The 23,887-nt window shown below is 40.9% G+C and overlaps 2 protein-coding genes across 3 annotated transcripts; both read left to right on the top strand.

Annotated features, from left to right (window-relative positions):
- The first annotated feature begins 212 nt into the window (after positions 1-212).
- Positions 213-18,689, top strand: SLC18B1 (solute carrier family 18, subfamily B, member 1). 2 transcript variants are annotated; one of them, XM_010284073.1, is made up of 13 exons: positions 213-348; positions 1,474-1,569; positions 3,264-3,337; positions 4,107-4,254; positions 6,657-6,813; positions 8,325-8,461; positions 10,143-10,244; positions 11,226-11,317; positions 12,908-13,003; positions 13,836-13,910; positions 16,364-16,457; positions 16,562-16,608; positions 18,127-18,689. In XM_010284073.1, the coding sequence occupies exons 1-13, from the start codon at positions 217-219 to the stop codon at positions 18,197-18,199; spliced, it is 1,323 nt and encodes a 440-aa protein (XP_010282375.1). In that variant the 5' UTR covers positions 213-216; the 3' UTR covers positions 18,200-18,689. The 2 variants fall into 2 exon arrangements, with proteins under 2 accessions (XP_010282375.1, XP_010282376.1); XM_010284074.1 differs by having other exon boundaries at positions 18,133-18,199.
- A 1,336-nt stretch (positions 18,690-20,025) lies between these two features.
- On the top strand, positions 20,026-23,726 carry LOC104618474 (vascular non-inflammatory molecule 3-like; the record flags this gene model as incomplete). The annotated part of the gene is made up of 6 exons (XM_010284075.1): positions 20,026-20,163; positions 20,259-20,403; positions 21,034-21,047; positions 21,381-21,539; positions 22,007-22,304; positions 23,359-23,726. Coding segments are annotated over exons 1-6 (1,044 nt in total), but the record flags the coding sequence as incomplete, so codon positions are not given.
- Positions 23,727-23,887: the final 161 nt, after the last annotated feature.

The following is a 23,887-nucleotide window of genomic DNA, read 5'->3' as shown; positions in this document are numbered from 1 at the left end:
GGGACCCCGCGGGAAGCTGCCGCCCCATCGGCGAAGCCTGCACTCCCGCAGGAGGGGGAAAAAGTAGTACGGCTTCATTGAAGTCCCCAGAGCCGGGAGGGTAGAAGTTTTGTGCGGGTTTTAATATTCAAATCTGATTTGCCAATTGTTTTTTCCTCTCTCGGCTTGTAATACTTCCTGTTTTTTTCTTTTTCTTTTGTATTTTAAGAAGATGGCATGCCAGAAACACTTGGTGAGGAACCGAGGAGGCTCACCAGAGAGCAGCTATTTACAATGGCTGCGACAGCTTCTATAAACTTCAGTTCAATGATATGCTATTCAATCCTGGGACCCTTTTTCCCTTCAGAGGTAAACAAACAATTTAGCCAGCTATTCTTTAGATTATTTTTTGTATGTTGAAACTTTTAAAAGGACCTTGAACACTGTGGGACCCTATGGCTGTCTGTATGCTCAGTTAGACTTTTCAGCTGTGGGAATTCATAGTGGATAGCCAGTTGCTGGCTAAAATGTATATAATAGTGGCTCGGATCCTGTCCATGGACTAATTTCATCTTCCCTGTGGCTGCAGAGGAGACAGCAAACTAATGATATGAGATAGAAGTTGAAATGGATGCTTGGAGAAGTGAAGTAGTTTTTTGCCCAGTGTTGTACTGCAGTTTGGTAGTAGAACTGAGATTAAAACTCTGCCCATGTCTTGACTTGCATTTCAGTGCCTTAGCCACTCAACGACTTTATTTATAGCTACCTCTCTGTTAACTCATGCTGGGCCATCATTCACTGTGTTAAACTTCCTGACCTAGCAACTGGAAGGGAGAAAAAAATAATCTCTGCTTATGTGGAGTGAATACAATGTTTAAATACAGGATGAAAAAAAAGGGTCATGGTGCCTTTTGCAGCAGAAGTCCATTTCTTTCATGACCATGTTGTTCCCAAGTATTAACAAAGAAATTTTAAAATTATTTTTGCTCTAAGTATTCCTATGTACTGCTTGTACCCAAGTAAGTGTATTTTGCCAGTTGGATAAGTAAAGAAAATTTGCCTGGTACTTGTTATGGGGAGGCATGATACAGTGAAGATAACACATATCTCTTTTTACTGCCCCTGTGCCCTCTTTTTCCTGCCTTACTACCACGTGAGGGGTCAAAGCTTTGTAGCTAGCTCCATCGCACACCAGCTGAAGCCACCTGTACAAAGTCTGATCACCTGTTCAGTAGTTCAGCAAACAGCATAGTGTTTCCATTCATTGATGAATGAACATTGCTTTTCCTTTAATTACATAGAGCTTAAATAGAAGTGCAACATGTTTTTAAATTGCTGTGTTGTTACCTTACGAGCCCCTACTGCCTTTCAGAAAGGAAATTGCTTTGTAACTACGCTAATAGAGCATTAGAAAAAATAAGTGTACAAAGCATGAATGTTATTCATCTCAAGATTTTTCCTCTATCTTTACACAGTTGTGATCTTTTTTTGCAGGCAGAAAAAAAAGGTGCCAGTAACACCATTGTTGGCCTGATTTTTGGATGTTTTGCTTTGGTCAATTTTTTGACTTCTTTAGTCTTGGGAAATTATGTAAGTATAATTGAAGCTGTAACTTATTTCTGTGATGACACAGGTTGGTACATGAAGATGGTTCTCTAAGGCTGAGAAAAGAGATGTCTCTTCAGCAGCACTCCTGCAGGCTTCTGTCTGCAATAACTGGAGCCTGGCCAGTCAGTCTGAATCTGATCTAAGCCTTGTCAGTACGACTTAAAAATTACTCTTCTGTAGTTCTTGAGGGTAGCATAGGGTGGTGGATGTGTAGCTGTTTTGTTTCTCTGGTTAACTGTTCGGTTTGCTTCAGAGTAATCTGCTGATCAATTCTTTCTGTTACCTTCTTTCCTCCTACCCCCAATTCTATTTATTGCACTTACTTACATATTGTGTTTGCCTTTGGTGATGTTCTTAAGGTGTTTTGTTTTTTGGGTTTTTTTTTTCCTTAGTTAGCTGCACCTCTTCTTTTCTGGTATGTTGTCTTTTTCTTAACATTTCCTCCTATTACGACTTTGCTGCTTAACTCAGTTTTCCCTTCACTTCATTAGATAGCAATATGAGATAAATGTCTCTAGTTCTTGCAACTTCAGTGTTTCCACAGATTCAGGATTTTTTTCATGCTGGAGAAATTACAAATAAATTATATAACAATTTGTTTGTTTATATGCTGGAGCACTGCTCTCTTGTGTTTTTGGCCAGGGCTGCTCAGGATCATACCCTCAGCTGGTGCTGCTGCACTGTCACAGTCTTCTCTTTCTTTGGCTGAGGGTCTTTTTGGTAACCCCACGGTGAATGATTTTCTCTGGTGGTGAGGTGGCTTATCAAGGTGTCACACAAGTGCCATTGGTAAGCCCAATCTTGGTGCCAGTGACAGCATTCAACTATGGCACAAGGCTCACCAAGTAGCTTTGCAGGGGAGACAGACAGAGAGTGAGCGTACCATCCTACAGACAGGTGAAGTGAGCACCAATAGAGGTGTACAGTCCAGCAATCAGAAATCCTGAGGGTTTTTCAGTGAAACTTGGCAAAATATGGGCTTTAGTAATGATGGCTGAAATGCAGGGACTTTGTCCAGGCCTGAACAAGAAAAGAGTCTGAAATACCTACTGTCCTTAGGGGAAGTTACAGCATGGAATTAGAAGCTCAGATGTACTTTGTTATGGGATTGAGTTAGCTTTATGGCATGCCTCTTGTCATCCTTCACCCTGGTGATGGAGTCTGAAATGAAGGAAGGTGGGGTCCTTTCCCTGATAATGAACTGGGATGCCTGAAGCTACTGTGCTTCCTATGCCAAAGCTTTGTCCTGTTAAAGGTTGTGAAAAATTTGCTGTAAAATCAGTTTCCTTGACTCTCCTTAGCCATATATGTGACAGGTATTGTTGACTTGGCATCACTGACAGCGCTGGAGGGGGAATGTATTACTTTCTGTCTATAATGAGGAATGCTGCTGTAACGTGCTGCTCTGCAGAAGCTGCAGCATGCTGCTGTGAAATAGTTAACTGCACCATTGTCTTACCATTCTGAAAACTGGGTTAAGTCACTTAACCATTTAGAGTATTTTTAGGTTCAGTATTGCATGAAGGCACACCAGCAGGAGCAGTGTCTCCAGATCTTTTATCTTTATATGCTATAAAGTGCCCATAATGTTTTGTTTCCTTAATACTAACTTACTTTGAAAGATTTTTGATCTATGCTTGAAATAATAACATGTAAAAATGGTATTTAATTTACAGCTTACACATATTGGAGCAAAATTTATGTTTGTGGCAGGCATGTTTGTTTCAGGATGTGTGACCATTCTGTTTGGGTGAGTAATTTTTGTTGGCTGGTTTTGTTGTATTTGTCTTCTAATCATTTTCATCTGTATGAAAAGATGGGCACAAAACAAAACTGGAAGCTCTTGGGCATCTTTCGGGTGTTGGTTAGGTCACCAAACTTTTTGCATCTTTACTTTTTATCTATCTCTTGCAAAGCAGAATGAACACTTCTCCCTTTCATTAGGTTTCAAAGCCTGTTTACTATTTTGAAAGCAAAGGAGGAAGGTTCTATGTAGTTAAATAACTACTATAGCTCATGAACAGCAAGAAGTCTGTCAAAGTGCAGCAGCAAGGGAGCTTTTTATGCGTAATGTTTTAATTACTCTTTTCTTAAAAATATTGAGTGCAAATGAGAAGCTTTGCCTGGCAGGCAAAGAGGCTAAGCCACTCATTTTAGCAATATAAAAGTTTTATTAACAATGAAGGAAGCTCTTATTAGGTAGTTGTAACTCATTGTGTCAGACTCCTTGCACAGTTGCTTGGAAAAGCAACAAAAGATGGCATTGGAGTTTTTCACAGGTGAGGTTTTTCTTGCTTTTTTTTTTGCCACCAAAGAAAGGGGAAAAGGAGAAAGCTGCCAGAAATAGTTTGGTAGAGTTTGAATGACTTCACCTGTGTGCTTCAAAAAATGTGGCAAGAGAAAGCATTGAGTGTCTTGTAACTGTGTCCTTTAATAAGAAATGATGCACCAGGACCTTTAGTAGGTGACTTTTTGCATCCTGAGAGATCTCAATTTACTGTTTTTTGTGTTTTTTTCAGAATGCTGGACAAGGTGCCAAGTGGACCAATGTTCATTGGTTTGTGCTTTTTAGTAAGAGCAATGGATGCAGTAGGTTTTGCAGCAGCGATGACAGCATCGTTTTCAATCCTTGCAAAGGCATTTCCCAATAATATAGCTACTGTCCTGGTAAGTGCAAAAACCAGTGTTACAAGCCGAGTAGCCGCAATATGATAAATTGTCAGTAGGCAGCCTAAAACCAAGAGGAGAAAATCTTCTGTCTCATGTGCAGGCATATTTAAAATCGTCACGTAATGTTTGTTTGTAATCTAGAATCACAATCCTAGAACAAGTTTAGACCTTAGCATAACTCCAATCAGATATAAATTAAGCAGCATGTATTAGCTGCTTATGTTTTGAAGACAGATGACCATTGATGGGAGTAGTTATCTCTTCAGTTGAAATCAGACTCTTAAAATACTAGTACAGCTTTTAGTGACTACTTCCACATGGATAGTAAGAATCCATGTGGATTGGTTCAAGAAATTTGATTAAATCATTCAAATAGTGTTGATTTAAATGATTGAAAGATGCAAAACTAGAAACACTTTTAGTTTCATTTTTCTAATCTATTGATAAAAGTGATGTATGAGAAGAGGAGAGCTAGAACTTCTTGAAATCTGGAGGGCACTATTTCTGGTCATCAATGATTCATTTCAGCTAGAGATATTACCCTTATTTAGGTGGTTTTTATGGTATTAGAGGGAAAAAAGTTTTGTATTTAGTAAAATGCTGCTTTGTTTTTCAATAAACTCTGGTTTTCAATTCAAATACAGACCGACAGAAATAACTGAGTTAAATGTTAATGGGTGAACAAATGTTAATAACATCCTTCAGAATATTTAATTAAATTGGAAAACATGATGCTTTTATTAATATTGTTAACTTGGATGGTTACTTTTGTACATAAATGTCTATAAAAATACATATTTTTTGCTCCTAACTAGCAAAAAAACTACTAAATTGTATCAGCAGTGAGGAACTGGCAATTTCCTTGGAAAGGAAGTTATATAGATATATATAAAATCGTGGTTTGGATTTATTTAGTCAATAAGGTTAAGGTTTCCTGTTTGCAAATTTTAAAATGTAGTTTCAATAAGTACATAAAGTAACCTTGACTTAGAGGGACTTAGTTATCTATCGTATAACCAGACTTAAAACTAAATGAAATTCTGTGGTGGCAGCACAATAAACATGATGCATAGCTGAAAACAGGATGTGGTAATGAAGGTCACCTCAAGAACACAATCAGAAATGCTACACAGCTGTGGCTTGGTAGCTACCTTTGTTTAAAATCAAGAAAGAGTGCTGTCAGAAGACATAACTTTTAAATGTTGGTCTGTTTGCCATATTATATACTCTAATGTCTTGTTCTGCATGAGAATAAAGCCTCTTTAAATTCATTCATGTAGACTTACTATCCTTAAATGGACATAATGGTGGGTTCTTGTTAGTGTGAGCTCTGCTCATGGTGGTGGCAGAGGCAGGAGGCAGAAGAAAGAGCTGATTAGTTGAAGCAAGGTGCATCCTAGGGTAAAATCATAAATCCTGAAGGAATGGATGAGGGATTTTTAGCCTTGTTTTCCATTGCCCTTCTTCATAGTTCTAGATACTCAAAAGCACTTTTCCTTTCCTTACCCTTTTCATACCAGTTTTCAGCCCAACTTTTGCCCGTTGGGTACCCTAGAGAATGTACGGGGAAGTTACTAAATGTAGGAATGTCAGCCTTGTTGAAGTGAGAAGTTCAGCATCTGTCAACATGATCACTCTGTTGGAGGAGGTATGAACTTCAGAACATAAGCAATATCACTTTTCTTACAATATCAGGTTTACCTTCTCCTCCTCTGTTCTGCATTGATTAATTGACTGTTGAGGCAGAAGTTGACATTGGTGACTATGGTGGTGTAACACAAGATTTAAGTGTAACTGTATTATTGTCCTTCTAAAAATTAGTATCTTATAAAAGATGCCAGATTACTAAACTATAGCCAAAATAATCTGAATAATTGCAGTTTCACTGTTATTTTCTACAGCTAGTCATTGAATCCAAACAGTTGGTTATGGAAAGCTTTGACTTGGCATATGTGTCTCATCCCATGAGATAATGACCCATCTGAGTAGGCTTGTTTGGGTCCTCCCCCTCAGGCTGGAGTATAAGGTGGGAGAGATGATTGCTTCAGCCTGAGTTGTCCTACGAATACTTTCCATCATTAGAGCATTTGTCTTGCCTCAGGACTGGGATCTGTTTGGTGACAGCAGAGGGGCTAACGCTACAGTACAGGTGGTTCTCCGTGGTAAAGCAAAAGAGGTGATGGTTGTTACGGCAGACAAATGTGGAATTTCTTTCACTGTCCCACTTTGTGAAGGTCACTATTAGCTGTTACCCCCTTTAGCAATGCAGTGCCTTTTTCATTTCAGTAGCCTGACTATGTTGTGCTGCTCCTAAGACAAACGGCTTGCTTTTTATTGTTACATTAGAGTTTCTCAGCATACTGACCTGTTTTTTGCTTGCTTTCTTTTTCGCCTTTTAGGGCAGCCTTGAAATTTTTGCAGGACTTGGACTGGTGCTGGGCCCGCCTTTAGGTGGCTTTTTGTATCAATCGTTTGGTTATGAGGTCCCTTTTGTTACTCTGGGATGCGTAGTGTTGGTCTTGGTGCCTGTGAATATGTGCATATTACCAAAATACGGTAAGCATCCTTCTTCCTGCCTCCTTCACTCACTTTAATTTCTCATGTGTTTAACTGTCCTTTAAAAAAATACCAGCTTCTGGATACTGATCCAATTCAGAGGGCAAAGCTGCAGCTGAATTACTTTGTGATCTTGATCAGGCCCATGATTTAATGCTAACCTAAATTGATGTGTGCAGATGACCTGGAAAGAATCCAACACTTCATGCCCATCTCTGCAAACACTAAGGATGCTGTGTAGAAGGGAACTGAGAAATACTTTTCTTTTCTTTTGTCTCCTTAACTTTAGGGCTTGTAAAGGATAAATTGTATCTGCTTAGTATCAGCTTGTTATTGCAGCTAGTTGAAAAAAAAGCTGGAGATAGGTTTTGCTTAAAGTGAGGACTTGACATGTTTGAGGGGTTAGCAGCTGGGGGAAAACCAGAATTACAGGGATAACAAAAGCGGTTTATTTGTACTGAACGATGCAGGATCTGATTAACATAAAAGAATGTTAAAGTTAATAAATGAGGGGGTTAACTGAAGTGCTGGAGGTCATATAAATTTGATTAACTTTTAAATGGTCCTGCTTGAACAGAAAGCTAACTTAAAGATAAGTCTTCACACAAGATTGTAATTGCAAGGTTACAGTTGTTAGTCTTTTCTAGAAAAAAAAGCTAGTAACTTTAAAATACTTCTTTTTTAAAATCTTTTTTCCTCCTAAGTATGAAAATCTTGGCAAATAACTTCATATATATTGGCTTTTAGAAGAAACCTACAGAGGTTAACCATGTGCCGCTACTGTTGGCTTCCCCCCCTACACTTCCCCAGGCTCTGAAGTTGTCTGGAGTCATGATATTACTAGCCAATTTGAAACTACGTTAAATAAACGTTAGCTCTGAGCTCGTGGATGCTAATGAATGAACTTCTAGTTCTATGTATACTTTGAGACCACATTCAACTGTTAAAGCACTGACAGCATCAGGAAGGGAGCCCGACTTAGAAATGACATCTAACCATGACATCTGAAAGAAGCTTCCTGTCTGGAGTACAAACTGAACATGTAGGAGACACAAATGTCTAGTTGCTTAAAAATTCGGACAGATCTCAACTGATAAATAGCAGTCGTCTTGTTTTACTTTCAAAGCATGTTTCTCTAATTGGATAAGAAGGGTTAACGCATGTGTGCCTGTTTTAGGTTGAGACATAGCCACGAGATTTTCATTGTATAAGGGCTAGCAGAGAAGTAACCATATTTTCACATAATTGGAATAGTACATGCTTTTGTTCAAGCTGGGGATTTGCAATGTTGGAATTTAAATTGTGTACTTTTCTTCTTCTATTCACCTATCAAATGTGGGTTTTTAATATAAAAATAGTATAGTACATAATAGTCTACTATTGACTTTCATTTGTTAGCTAAGATAAGTAACAGGACTAGAAAAAGGGAAATACTAATTTCTAAAACAAGAAGATCATGAGCTTATGCTGCTGAAAATACTGCAATTTTGCCCCCTTTTCTCTTGAAACAGATTCAATCCCTAGCAAGGACTCCTTTTGGAAGCTCATTCTTCTGCCGAAAGTCCTACTACTCTGTTTTACTGTCTTTTCCCTAAGTGCATGCTTGGGCTTTTTGGATCCCACAATGTCTCTATTTATCCTAAGGAAGGTACGTCCTGTTAACATGCAAGGAAGTCTTCACTTGCTAAATAGTAAATAACTGGCTATAAATGTGGTTTAAATATCCTAAACAAAATTAAGCCTTATTCAATTACACTGCTAATTAACTGTTAATAATATGATTTCCAAATAACTTGATTTCCACAGTATTGACAAATCACAGTTTCCATTGACACCATCTGTTGCCGCTGGGTCTCGGTAACTTTGAGAATGAGGAAATGTAAGGCCTTTAAAAATGTGCTTTTTCCACTTAATTGGCTTTCAACTGCAGAGTATTTCTCTGAACCAGGCAAAGCAGCTGGTTTTGTAATCGAGGGACTTTTTCCTCCTGTGTGAAAGCACATTCTGTAAAACTGCAATGGTCACTGACAGTGTTACATCTCTTGATATGGACATTTGCTTTCGGGGACATGATGTCACAGTTCTGCCTTCTCTTAGAGCAATGCCAAAATTAAACTGATTGCAACTATGTAGCCTGCCAGCTGACTTCTTCACTCACTCATTAGAAAGGCAAATGCCATTTAATTTACTTATTTTTAATTTATTTTAATATTTATTTGTTTCCTACTTAATTTTATTTATTTATTTTCCCCATGGTGTTTAAGGTAATGAATTTGGAGTAAACAGTTTAAGATTCTGTTCCTGTGTGAAATTAAGCAATGGTTTTTGAGTGGTTTATTTATTGTTTTCCCAGGGAATAGCATTTACAGGTGGTTGTGCTGCTACTTTTCATGTCTCTAGTCCAGTACTTCAAGCACTCATCCAGGGTGGAGGAGACTTGGTGCTAACCTCTTCCACCATCCAGGAGGGATCTGTAATTATCCCACTGTAGGATATTGTGCACTTGTGTGGCTTTCCTGCTTTCCTTCTGCTCTGTGCTAACAGATACTTGCTGTGAAAGCACTGTAGCCTTCTTGGCAGGTGTTCTAACCACTAAATTAGAGTTATTATCATGTGCTTGCATATGGCACGGAAATGGGGAATATTTATGTAGTCCATGCCACATGAAACATCTTGGAATACCTTCTAACTGGTAGTTAAAGCACTCATTTGAGAGACTAGTATGCTTTTGGTTCATTACATATTTTGTTTCAATACAGAAATGAGACTCTGCATTAGGAAAATGTAGACCTCGGGGTGTTTGCAAAAAGCCTCTGACTCATTCTCATAAAAATCTTCCCTTAGTTGAAAAACCAGAGCGGTCTTTTACAGCACTACTTACTTTTAAGATGCACTGATTAGCAGTGGATGACTACAGCATTTACGCTTTTCTAAGTGGAAATAAAACTGAAGATTGGAGAGGTAAAGACTAAATCCATCTAAATTTCAGTGTCTAAAGTGTCTGTTTCAAATGTGCCAGATATCGTTAGAATCCAGTGTGTCTGTGTAGGGACATAGCATAGTGTTTCTTCCTGAGGTTATTTAGGCTTTATCTGAGGACAGTTGTGTTAGATGTTTTCACTCTATGCTTAGAAATGGAAATGGAGGGAACTGGAGCTCTGCTATGACTTCAAATACTTGAAAAACCTCTGTATGGCGTGAGTGAAATACTTAAAATTATGAATTTTGGTATTTACACCTACAATACAATTCTTGGATTGTCCTTTAATGAATGCAGCACATATGGCTTGATGTTTTGGTTTTTGTTTTATTTGTCTTCCTTTCCATAGTTCAAACTCCCAGCTGGTTACGTGGGCTTGGTATTCCTCGGTTTGGCACTGTCGTACTCCCTGTCTTCTCCCCTCCTTGGACTCCTAAGTGACAAACTGCCAGTGAGTACTATCCTGCTGTTTGTGTAAGGTTAGTAAAGCACTCTGTGCATTTAGTTAAAACTGGAGGACTTCCTATACTGAAACGATGGATGTGGGCCTGGTCCTGTAAAGGGATCTGTCTTTCAGGACCTTGCACCTGCACTGAATCCTGCCAACTTGAAGGTCTCTTTTGCAAGGTCCAGGTAATACAAGAATGTCCAAAATAGTAAAGGATGTTGGACAAGTATCCTGTAGTTGAAATGTGGTGAGCTTTTCCAGTGGACTAAGCACATTTTATTTCCAGCCAGTATAGAATGGAGAGTGGGAAAACACGTCCCAGTTGTCCATGCTTTTGACCACATCTAATTTTATCAGCTTTTGAGGAGTAAAGGTGTTCTGGTTAGCTGTGTTGACTTTATCTCTTAAAATGTGTAATATCCAAATTAGATCAATGCAGCAACTGGCTATGGTTCTCTAGCTCTTAACTGCATCACAGAAAGAGACTTTGACATGACAGTGGAACACCTAAAACTGCCTGCTTGACAGCCACTGGTAACGGACCATGGAAACCTACATTTGAATGCTGTCCAGGAAGGACAGTGCCAGTTTTCTGATGCTGCTTTTTCCTGACACAAACTGATAAAGGCCTTTGTACACGAGATTTACATGTAATGCTGCATGGTGTTTCTTAGGAAGAGTAAGACCTAAAATACTCTGCTAACAGAGAAGCATTGTTATTTAGTATCCTGAAGAAATCTCTGTACTAAGCAGCTGCTGCCAGTGATTGCATTGGTGGCAAGGACACATGAATTCAGTGTTTCTTGACGGTGTTCAGAACTGGCAGGGAAACTGTGAATTCCCAGTGTGTGTGTAATGATGGTCTCTACAGGAGCCGTACTTCTCAGGAGATGAAGATTTAGAAGAGGTGTATTAGGAAAGACAAAATAATTACATTACAAATTCACATCTTTAAATTACATACCAGTTCCTTTTCTTTCACAGTACCTCAGGAAGTGGCTGCTGGTATCTGGAGGCTTAATGACAGCACTGTGCTTTTTCATGTTAGGACCTGCTCCTATACTGCACATTGAAAGGTACAATTTCCATTGAAACTGCCTCTTCTTGAGCCACATGCCTTATGTGATGTTTTTGTGATGGCTATCATGACCATGGTCATGTATGTCCACAAGTCTACAATTAGCACCTCTGACCATGTAACAGGGTTTTTGTAACTTCTAACATGAAACTGTGAATGTAAAGCAGTGGAAGCATGTGAAAATTGAGATTTTACACCTTCGTAAAATAGATCCTTTTCCTTTGCTTTTTACTGTTACTGTATTTGCTCATGTTAATCGCAGAATCAGACAGAATCACAGAATCACTAAGGTTGGAAAGGAACTGCAAGCTCATCAAGTCCAACCCCCAATCCAGCGCCACCATGTGCCCTAAACCATGTCCTGAAGCGCCAAATCTGCACGTTTTTTGAATACTTCCAGTGATGGTGACTCCACCACCTCCCTGGGTAGCCTGTTCCAATGTTTGACCACTCTCTCAGTAAAGAAATTTTTCCTGATATCTAGTCTAAACCTCCCCTGGTGCAACTTGAGGCCATTTCCTCTCGTCCTATCGCTAGTTACTTGGGAGAAGAGACCAACACCCACCTCACCACAACCCCCTTTCAGGTAGTTGTAGAAAGCAATGAGGTCTCTCCTCAACCTCCTCTTTTCCAGTCTGAACAACCCCAGTTCTCTCAGCCGCTCCCCATAAGACTTGTGCTCCTAATGTGTGTGGTGGGAAGAACGCTGCTTTTTATTTTCCTTTCTTACCAATTGTGTGGCATTTCCAGTGCAGCAAAACAAAGTTCTCTTTCTGTCTTATTTTTCAAATTTCTCTATTTCATCAGTGTTTCTTAACTATGGGGTTTATTTGCATGGCTGTGCAGCAGTATTGATTTTTCTTCTCTCTGTATATAGCTTACTGAGAAAAATGCCAGATTATAACTTTTTTTTTAGCTAGCTGAGTAAAGACAATGTCTATTGCACCTGAACACTGCATTGTCATATGTCTCAAGTTAATTCCCAGCAAAACACTCTGCTATATTTACAAAACAGCTGTACAGTCCTTTTGTCCTAGTTTATATACTCTGTTAAAGATAATGATAGGCTTGCTAATGAGCAGAACTAGTCAACTCCTTTCTCCTAGACTTTTAATTTTTAAAGAAGGTCATTTGAAACTGGTGAGATGATACGTTTGCGCTGGTGAGAAAAAGAAATGGGTAAAATCTTCAACATTCTTTCCTTTAGCTAGGTCTATTTGGTCATAATGTATTGGGCTACAAAATCCTTCTCATGTGCAACAAACCAATCCTGGAGCTTGGACATATGTATTGCTGAGTTAGGCTTATCTGTCTACCTCTTCTCTATGTGCTCCTCTTAAAATGAACTGCATTTGATAAGGAAATATTTAATTTGGGCGCAGGATTTTCAAATTCCTTTACAATTTTTTTTTTAAGCATAGAGCTGTATTTTTCAAGTATTAGTATTCAATTAGAGTTCTCTTTGGCTTCAAGAAACCTAGTTTTCTGGTCAGTCATGGAGAGCTGATATAATAGCCTTCAGTCAAACAGGGTCCTTACTTGAAAAGAGCCTCTAGCAGCTAACTTCTTTTAAATATCTCTTTTTCAGTCAGCTATGGATGTTTGTGTTAGTGCTGGTTTTGATTGGCTTTTCCCTTGGCATGAGTGCTATCCCAGTGTTTCCAGAGATACTGCACTGTGCATAGTAAGTAACTTGGTCCAACGCATCTTTCATGTTACTGACAGTAGGAAACTGCAACTAATTTTCAGGGATGAATATGAAGTGGGGTTTCAGTGTGGCTTTTTTCCACTTTTTGAGACAAAGGCAGTGAGTAATACTTAAATGCTTCCACTACTGTTTTGTCTTAGTTTTTTCCGACTAAGCACTCCAGTCACTATGCTCCAAATATAATTTTGTAAATGTACCTCAGTATTATGAACACACTGGAGTCCATCAGTCATTGGGTCTTATAGCATGGGGTGACCTGCATGTGATTTCATAAACATGGGATTTGTTTCAGCTTTTGAGGACGATTAATAGCAAGCAGTTTTCACAGGATTTTCAGACTGCATTGGCTTTAACAGCTGCACCTGCAGGAGTCAGACTTGCTCAAAGTACAAGTTCTGTGATGTGGCTTGGCAGTAATGACCTAGAAGTGCCTTGATTTACTCTTATTAGTGTGTTCCACTTGGTACAAGGTCTTCCCTTCTTAAAAGCCACCTGTCGCTGTTTTATATTTGCCATATGAAACCTGGGGAGTAAGCGATGGTGTGGTGTTACGAGTCTTATTCAGAAGACATCAGAGATGAGGAGTAGCACTGCAATCCTCCAGAGAGGCAGAAAAGAAGAAAGTACTGGGTAAACAGACATGATTCCACTGTACACCTTTGCTTGTGTGTGTAAATTAAAAGGAGGGAAAAAAAACTTTCTATAGGGGAAGGCTACAGACTTCAATAGAGACACAATAATATTTTGTAGTAGAGAGTAGAGACACAATAATATGTTGCGCTACTGTAACTGGTCTGTCTTTCTGCAGTGAGAATGGATTTGAAGAAGGTCTGAGTCTGCTGGGACTGGTGTCTGGGCTCTTCAATGCCATGTGGTCCCTTGGGTAGGTATATAGTCACCTTTTTGTAAGCTATGAATGTCTGGTTGTTCTACACTATTGCCACACGAAAGCCTGCTGCATTACAACCAGAGGTCTTGCATTGCAGTCATTGTGTTGACCTTAATTCAAAAGGTTCTTGCTAAACAGGTGCCTGCTGGACATGTTAAAACAAAGCTTTTTACTCAACAAAGAGAATGGACTCACAGAATCACTAGGTTGGAAAGGACCTTCAAGATCATCAAGTCCAACCATCAATCCAGCGCCACCATGTTCCCTAAACCATGTCCTGAAGTGCCACATTCACACGTTTTTTGAACACTTCCAGAGATGGCGACTCCCCCCCCTCCCTGGGCAGCCTGTTCCAATGCCTGACCACCCTCTCAGTGAAGAAATTTTTCCTAATATCCACTCTAAACCTCCCCTGGTGCAACTTGAGGCCATTTCCTCTTGTCCTATCGCTAGTTACTTGGGAGAAGAGACCAACACCCTCATCGCCACAACCCCCTTTCAGGTAGTTGTAGAGAGTGATAAGGTCTCCCCTCAGCTTCCTCTTCTCCAGACTAAACAAGCCCAGTTCCCTCAGCTGCTCCTCATAAGGCTTGTGCTCCAGCCCCCTCACCAGCTTCATTGCCCTTCTCTGGACACGCTCCAGCACCTCAATGTCCTTCTTGTAGTGAGGGGCCCAAAACTGAATACAGTGTTCGAGGTCTGGCCTCACCAGTGGCACTGTACTGCAGTACAGGGGCACGATCAGTGCCCTACTCCTGCTGGCCACACTAGTTCTGATACAGGCCAGGATGCTGTTGGCCTTCTTGGCCACCTGGGCACACTGCCGGCTCACATTCAGCTGGCTGTCAACCAGCACCCCCAGGTCCCTTTCTGCCGGGCAGCTCTCCAGCCACTCCTCCCCAAGCCTGTAGCGTTGCATGGGGTTGTTGTGGCCGAAGTGCAGGAGCCGGCACTTGGCCTTATTAAACCTCATACAGTTGGCCTCAGCCCATCGATCCAGCCTGTCCAGATCCCTCTGCAGAGCCCTCCTACCCTCCAGCAGATCAACACTCCCACCCAACTTGGTGTCATCTGCAAACTTACTGAGGGAGCACTCGATTCCCTCATCCAGATCATCGATAAAGATATTGAACAAGACCGGCCCCAGAACCGAGCCCTGGGGAACACCGCTTGTGACCGGCCGCCAGCTGGATTTAACTCTGAACTTGTCTTCCTTGAAATGCATTGCCCTGTATATCAAAAAGCTGCAGTGATTGAGTGGATGTTAGCTTGTGCTTCTCTGTGGTCATTTTTGTTGTCACTGAAATATTTAATGCTTAATACAGAGAGGGGTGAACCCTCATTTTTTACATAGCTAAGTCCACCCACGTGGAGGTAGAAGGTATCTGTTCCTGACTAATTCTGTTCTCCCTTATTAATTTTCTGTGTTTCTTCCCTGTGCCTGGGATAGCTTAGAGTAGAATCTTCTCTTCTCTTTCAGCCACAGACATTATTTAAGGTCTGTGTTTGCATAGCTTAGTCGAGTGTGTCTGTGTTTATTACCCAGTGGCCAAAACAGAAATTAGTGAAAGGCACTACTGGCTGAGTGACCCTTCAGAGTTGTCACTCAGTGGGAAGTGCCAGAGTCCTCCGATTGGACAGCCACTTCCAGGGTGGTTTTTTATCTTTCCTTGTAGTCTTATTTGGGTGCAGGTAGGTTTTAGTGGTACAAATTTGCACCATTTTTTCCAAGCTAACTGAAGTTCTAGCTGTCCTGTTTATTTGGCATAGGACTCAGTAGAGCTATAGGTAGTATAAAGTTACCAAACCTCAGTTTTGTGCTGTTATCAAACAGGATTTTATTGTGTGACTTGCTTCCCGGAAGCCTCTGTAGTTTTACACAGCTTTGTCCCTCTCTGTAGCGTGGGACCGTATCATGTAGGACCTTTCATAAAGTGACAGCGGCTGCATAACTCTTCATGGCGTTGGTAGACAGACATGAAGGTGGAGGTCAGTTACATACAGCTCAACCTTGCAGTGACCACATCTGTCACAATGTGCCTCCCCCGCTGCCTATATCCATCAGTCGTTTGTCTTGAAGTTTGGGGATGTTTACATTTTGAGGGATGAGAGTTTAAATTTCTTTTATGACAGAAAAATAGTGTTGATGCTCTGTTTGAACATGGTCATTAATGGAGCCTCTAAGCCATTCCAGATACAGAAAAGAGTGCATTCAGCTTTCTAATGTGGATCCTATTTCCAGCTGAAGAGGTAACTAGACAGGTTTATTAAAGAATTAATACTTACTGTGGATTCTATGAAAGTTAGGTCTGTGGAAGACAATCTCTTTGTTGACAAAGGAGAGAGAATCAATGGAGGCTACAAAATGCAATTAAAAAGATCTCTGGGAATATGATATGTTATCTTTATTGTTTGGGATGCCAATAGCTCATTTTGATTTGTTGCAGGGCATTTGCAGGTCCCACTCTGGGAGGATTTCTAAATGAAAAGCTGGGTTTTGAATGGGCCTCAGCCATCCAAGGAGGATGGGCACTGTTAAGTGTAAGTAATTACACATTTTTTTCTTTTTATATCTATTGCAGTTATGAGCTATTGCATAAAATTGTTATTATTATTACAGTTGTAACTGACTTGTTTCCTCAAAGGGTCTTGCAACTGGAATATTCTATATCACTGAGGCAACAAGGAGAAGGTATGCTGAAATATTTATTCTTTATTTTATTTTACTTACAGCTGTTATAAAGCAAACCTCTGAAAGCTGTGCTTCCATTTTTTTCCTCATGACCAACCTGATAACGAATGACAAGATGAGCAGTAAAAACATTGCTTAGATACTTTGTTTGTTGGCTTTCCTAAATCCCTACTGACCTGAACAGAGGCCTACACCAGGCAGTGCCTGTTCTATACAAGCAACAGAACTGTGGCATTAATGAGCAAACCCTACTGATAGTTTCTCCAGGAGGGTGTCTGAGCTGGAATTGGCTGCATGGTCGCATCCAGAGAGTGGTGGCCAACAACTCCGTGTCTGTATGGAGATCAGTGATGAGTGGTGTCCCTCAGGGGTCTATATTGTGACTGGTACTGTTTAATATCATTACCAATGATACAGACAGTGGGATCAAGTGCACCCTCAGCACATTTACAGACAACATCAAGCTGAGGGGTGTGGTTGACACACCTGAGGGATGGGATGCCTTCCAGAGGCACCTGGACAAGCTTGAGAAGTGGACCCATGTGAACCTCATGAGGTTCAACAAGACCAAGTGCAGGGTCCTATACCTGGGTCAAGGCAACCCCTGATATCAGTACAGGCTGAGGGATGAAGGGATTGAAAGCAGCCCTGCAGAAAAGGACATGGGGGTACTGGTGGATGAAAAGCTGGACACAGGCCAGCAATGTGCACTTGTAGCCCAGGTGGCCAGTTGTATCCTGGGCTGCATCCAAAGCAGCATGGCCAGCCGGTCAAGGGAAGTGATTCTGTCCCTCTAGTCAGCTCTGGTGAGACCTCACCTGCAGTACTGCATCCAGCTCTGGAGCCCTCAGCACAGGAAAGACATGGACCTGTTGGAGCGGGTCCAGAGGAGGGTCACAAAAATGATCAACGGCATGGAACACCTTTCCTATGAGGACAGGCTGAGAGAGTTGTTGTTCAGCCTGGAGAAGAGAAGGCTCCGGGGAGACCTTCTTGCAACCTTCCAGTACTTCAAGGGGGCTTCTAAGAAAGATGGGGACAAACTTTTTAGCAGGGCCTGTTGCAATAGGAGAAGGGGTAATGGTTTTAAACTAAGAGAGGGTAGACTTCAACTAGATATAAGGAAGAAAGTTTTCAAAGTGAGAGTGGTGAAACTGTGGCACAGGTTGCCCAAAGAGGTGGTAGATGCCCCATCCCTGGAGACATTCCGGGTCAGGTTGGACGGGGCTCTGAGCAACCTCATCTAGTTGAAGATGTCCCTGCTTATTGCAGGGAGCTTGGACTAGATGGCCTTTAATGTTCCCTTACAACCCAAACCATTCTGTGATTCTGTGAAATGACAGGTGTGAAAGCAATAGTACCTGGTTCTGTGCAATAATGGGGAACCAAGTCCAGTGATCCATGTAGTTCTTTCCATGTAATCTGTGGCTTTTTTGCCATTATGTTGGTATTGCATAGAATTATGTAAAGAATATTAAACCTGTTTCTTCTCTCCTGTTCTTTTGCTTGTGCAAACAGTTCCAGTTCCAGCCTGCAAAATCCTCCTGGTAGTAATGAAGAGCGAACTCATCTGATGGGCAGTGAAACATAGCCAGACATACTTTCAATGCTCTGTTTACTGTTGTGGTTTAACCTAGTGTTGAGATGAGTGGACATAACAGTGTTTCATTATTCTGGAGCTGGGATACATGATCCCTTAGTGAACAACCCATTGTGGTTTAGTTGTAGCTGCATTACTGTTTTGAAACACTAAACACTGACTGCCTTTCTTTTGGAAGTCCTCATGTGGATTGGCTGAAGTGATGAGTAATACTCAGATGTCAGCCTATTTAATCGTGTTCCATATACAGTGCACCACTGTATGTGAAGAGGTGTGTTTTCAAATGTCTTGTTCCTATACTTGAGCCTGCTGTGCATTATTCTTGGGTAAAGCTACTATTTTGCTACAGTGATTTTCTGTATTTTTTTAAAGAAAGTTCATTATCTTGTAATACCTTAACTGATAAAATGTTGAAACAGAATTTGAAATTATAAAGCATTAAGAATAATATTGTTTTCAATAAAGCAACTTTTTTTCCTAAGTTTTGTGAATTTTCTTAAACAAGAGTCTAAAAGACTTTGTGTCTGCTAGCACTTGTATTATCTTGAAGGTGCCTGAAAAGGAGGAGGAAGGTAGTGAAGAGGCAAAGGTAATGAAGAGAATTAGCATCTCTACACAGAACTAACTGATCTTCAGTCCTGGAGGAAACTTGGTAATCATATATGCACAGTCATATGTATGTATGTATTACATATGAAGACTCAGTTTGGGCTGAGATCTATTTTACCAATAAATGCCAGCTGTAATGTTTGTACTAACTGTCTCTGCAACAGTAAGTCTATCAAAAGTCTAGGGCTACTATTTTCCAACAAGGTGTGGTGGGGAAACCTCCTCACTTCCAGATGCTCAGCCAAAGCACTCAAGGGGAACCAAGACAGGCTTAACTAACTCCTCTGCCTTTCTGGCAATACTTTTTTCCCCCCTCTCTGTTCTTTCACGTACACAATGGAGGCAAAAGAAACCTGAAGAGGAATCCTGGTTTCCAACTTCGTTGTTCAAATCAACTGACAAGCATGTTCTCCTGCCATGATTACCCGGGAGTCCTGGAACGATGGTTAAAGCAGAGCAGTGGGATCTTCTACAGGAAACTCAGCAACCCCCTGGCTAGAGCTGTGCTTGTCTCATGCGGTGGCACATCTAAATACCTGTCTGCTGTTACTAACATGGTTGTACAACCTGTGAAGCTGTGATAAGTAGGGACTCTGCGAGGTATAGCCAAACTACACTGTGCTAGATTGGAGCAGCTCTGAGCTGGGGTGGCACGGGTAGTGCCCGTGCCGCAGCACCCAGCTCGGGTCCAGCCGCCTGCCTCCTGCAGCCCTGCCTGCACCCCACACCCTCAGCTTTGGGCAGGAATGTGTCCGTGCTGGTCTTTGCTGAGATTTCCCAAACTCTGGCTGGTTTTCCTGCTGTGACCTGGGCTTGCCTTGAGCTGCATTAATACAGCGATGCCACACCTGAATCGTTTGTAAATCTGGCAAGCGACACGTTTCTCCAGCTGGAGCACAGTGGTGACTTCTCCGTGACTTTTCTGTTGGTGGCGAAAGGCAGGATTGCTCAATGCTGGCAGCTCTCTTGCCTTTGATGTTGTGAGACTTTCCGGGCAGGGTGATTGCATCTCCTGGTGTCGGCTTTCTGCCACTCTGCGGAATTCCCAGATTTTGTGCAAGACTTTCCCTGTTTGAAGTCCCCTGGCTTTGCTTGCTCCTGTCCTCCTCTTGGGCGACTTCCAGGCTCCAGACATGGGGCTTCCTAAAGCTCGTGCCTCTGCCGTGCTTTTGCTGCTGTCTGCTCTGGAGGCCTGTGCCCTGGACAGCTACGTCGCAGCCGTTCATGAGCACAGTGTCGTTTTGTCAGAGGACACTGAAGTGCCAGTTTCTCTTGACGGGGCCTTGATGCTGATGGACAAAAATATGGCAATTTTGGAAGCAGCTGTCAAAGCAGCAGACAGACAGGTATTATGACCTCATTAGAAACATTGATTTTGGTAAACACTGACCATTTATTAATTTTCTTAATGGTGTTTTTTTGTTTACTCTGTTGGTACCAGGGTGCCCATATCATTGTGACTCCTGAAGATGGAATTTACAGCTGGGTCTTCACAAGGGAAAAAATATACCCTTATCTCAAGGATATCCCAGACCTACGGGTGGACTGGATACCGTGTGCTGATCCTGCAAGGTATCGTCCCTGCTGTGCACGAGGGAATGGTCCGATGGGAAAGACAGCTACCTTTAGGAGGGGCCGTTGATAGTTCTAGATGTCTCAGAACAACTGCTGTGAAACAAAGGCAGGTTAGACATGAGGTAGTTGCCATAAATAGCTTCAGACAATTTCCTTCATCAGTTCTCTCTCTAGTTTTTTCTTGCTGTAATTCTTTTGATTTTATTTAATATACTCATAGAGGTCAAGATTTATTTAAAAGAATCTACATTTCAGTAATGTATTCCATGCATGTTGTAGAATAGGTTTAAGATATAGGAATATTAGGAATATTTGTGAATAAAATAACAGCTACTACTGAAAGGATATACTACAAAATTTCACATTTATATTTTTGAATCATGACATGGTAGCTTTTTTATTCTGTTAAATTATTTTATGTCCATCAGATTAAAGCATGATAGTGTTCGGACCCGCTTCTTTTTGACACCACAGCATTATAAAGGGAAGGAAGCTCAAATTTTATCTTCCTTAGTAAACTGCACCATTTTTTGAGGTGGCAATATTTGGTGAAAGATAACGAAACACACCATAGAAGAAACAAATCCTAAGCTACCTCAGCACAGCAGCCAAATTGGGAGCTGAAGTGGCATGGCTGAGAGTAGCCCGTGTATCAGTGTAAGATCAGCTCTGTGCCACATGCTGGCAGCAGACGGGAGACTCGAAGGTGCAAAGATTCACTTCCACCACGAGAAAACCCCTCTGTTCCTCACTTATCTAACGTGAAGTGAAGCCAGAGTTGCAGCACGCTAAGCTTTGAAGTACAAAACCACTGCCTTCTGTTGAATACCAGAAAACAACTGTCTCGTACTAGAAATTACTAACTTAATCCTACCACTCTTGTGATCTGTAGTCTTGGCATTTATATGGATTGACTGGTTGTGATATCCTATTTCCTTTCTTCCCTGCTGTTTAGGTTTGCTCCCTCACCAGTGCTGGAGAGACTGAGTGCCTGGCGAGGAATAACTCCATCTATGTGATTGCCAACATGGGAGACAAGAAGCCGTGTAACTCCAGTGATCCAAGGTGCCCAAATGATGGTCGCTGTCAGTACGATACCAAAGTTGTCTTTGACTCGGAAGGGAAACTGGCAGCTCGTTACCACAAGGTAAGAGGATTTTACTAAGTTCAGGAAATGCATGATCCTCGGGTGATTAAAGATGTGAAACAGAAGCTGCTTCCCAGGCTTAAACGTATTTGCACATAGACTCATTACAGAGCGGGTGTCAGAGGACACGTGAAAGCCACTGCCTAAAGATATCTTCATTCATGCTATTCTGAATTTAATAGAAAGTAATTAAATGAAATTAATTAAAACTGAATGAGTCCTCTATTTTTACTGCTTCTCAATAGGAAGTGACACATGAAAATCAGAACCATGGATATTTGTGCTTGACTCCTCTTGCAGTGGTGTGAATTCTCCATTTCGAAATTAAGATATACCATGTTCACAAAACATATTCTCCATTACTTGTATCTAAGTGAATGCGTATTGTAGTCAACATTAGTCTGATTTAAATGGTTTAATTTCTTTCCTAATCTTTTTTTTCTCCATCCCTTCCCTTCCATGAGCAGTACAACCTTTTCATGACAGAGAAACAGGTTAATTACCCGAAGGATCCAGAATTTGTGACTTTCAATACATCCTTTGGCTACTTTGGCATTTTCACTTGTGCGAACATACTCTATCATGACCCAGCTGTGGTCTTGGCAAGCAGATTTCAGGTTGACACCATTCTGTTCCCAACTGTTTGGGGTAACACTCTCCCACTGTTGTTGACAGTCCAGTTTCACTCAGCATGGGCTATGGGAATGAGCGTCAACTTTCTTTCAGGAAATACATGCAACTCCACTTTAGATGTGACAGGTAATGTGATATTGCTCTAATTCATCTTGTTCTCATGGGCAACATTTCTATCTATGTAGTACAGTTGACCTGAGCAGAAATTCCCATCAGCTTTAGGCATGCATGCACATGTCAACAGGATTAGGACAAGAGAACTTGTACGGATAAAAAGGAAATCAAAATGTGATATGTAAGAACTTAGAAATGCATAAGTTGACTATAACACCTTTAGTTAAAAATGATCACTCCTGAGAGTTTATGCATGTGGTTCTTCATCTTCTGACCCTGGTGTTTAGCAATGTTTTGGTCATGTGAAGGCCCAACCTTTTTTTTCTCCACTAGGTGGAAACCTAACTCTGAGAAATGTTCTTGTAAGGACTGCAGACATTACTTCTGGGCTCAAGACCTTGTGTCACGTTTTCTTTTTTTTTCAGACTCTGTTTTCACTGTGTATTTTTCCTGAGCAGATACTAGAAGTCAAGCACAGGTTTTGTGGGTGTGTGCTTGCTGAATTGAGAGAAACTTACGGCTGCTGCTAAAATGTAGCCCCAAACTTTACCTGCAAAATAAAAGTGGATACATTCCGTTCCTTTAGTTCTCAATCATTGATGATGCTATGTCATACAACTCATATTCCTTATGGATGGATTGTTTAAAGATTTATGTATTTAAGTAAAGAGGCTGCATAAAGATGTGACTTCTGGTAATATATTTTCCTTACAGAAGTCTTTTTACTTGACAGTGTTACCATTCATTTTAATCAGAAATACTGATTTCTGATGCAGCTAAACTCAGTGAGGAATGTATAGCTTCAGCCACTTAAATCATATATAATAGCATATACTTTGTACACTAATCTTGTCACAATACACGAAACATCAGAGTTTGGTCTACTTTCCATTGATTGAAAAAAGCATTAGGTTAGGATTGGAGTCTGTGAAGGCTTAATTTAATTTCAAAACAATCTTGTAAACATTGGAATAAAATTTGCCACATGTTTAATTAGTGAGGATTGCTTACTTATACCATACACTTGCTTTCAGACTAAAAGTTTTCTGGTGTTATGTGTTTGCAAGAAGTAGTATTTATACCCCAGATGGTCCGAGAGCATATCATTATAATACGGAAACGGAAAATGGTCACCTTTTGGTGGCAGAACTGAGTTCACACTCATGTCTGTCTCCTGACTATCCCGCTGCTGTTAACGGGAACTTGTACGCCAGCAGGATCGAACAGCTTCCAGCAAATGGCCACTATTTCAGTGGGGTTGTTTACTATGATCTCTTCTCCTTCATGGAGCTCCCTGAATCCGAGGGAAATCGTGCCATTTGCCAGCAGGACCTCCGTTGCCATCTGAATTACAAGATGGTGGAGAAGCAGAAAGATGACATTTATGTTCTGGGTGCCTTTGATGGGCTACATGTTGTTGAAGGAGAGTATTATTTGCAGGTAAAGGTTTTCTGTTCTTATTTGGACAGTGGAAAGGCTGGAGTATTCTCTTTGCAGCCCATTTGTGTTTGTCTTATTTTTGATTGAGGGGGGTTAAGAAGAGGCATTTTCTAGGCTCATCTGAAAAAATTTTTCTACATGATGCATTTTGACTTCATTAG

Source organism: Phaethon lepturus, unplaced genomic scaffold (assembly GCF_000687285.1).
Source record: "Phaethon lepturus isolate BGI_N335 unplaced genomic scaffold, ASM68728v1 scaffold16353, whole genome shotgun sequence".
NCBI classification, from domain to species: domain Eukaryota; kingdom Metazoa; phylum Chordata; class Aves; order Phaethontiformes; family Phaethontidae; genus Phaethon; species Phaethon lepturus.
The sequence above is the reverse complement of the archived record's forward strand: the minus strand, read 5'-3'. Positions and strand labels throughout refer to the sequence as shown.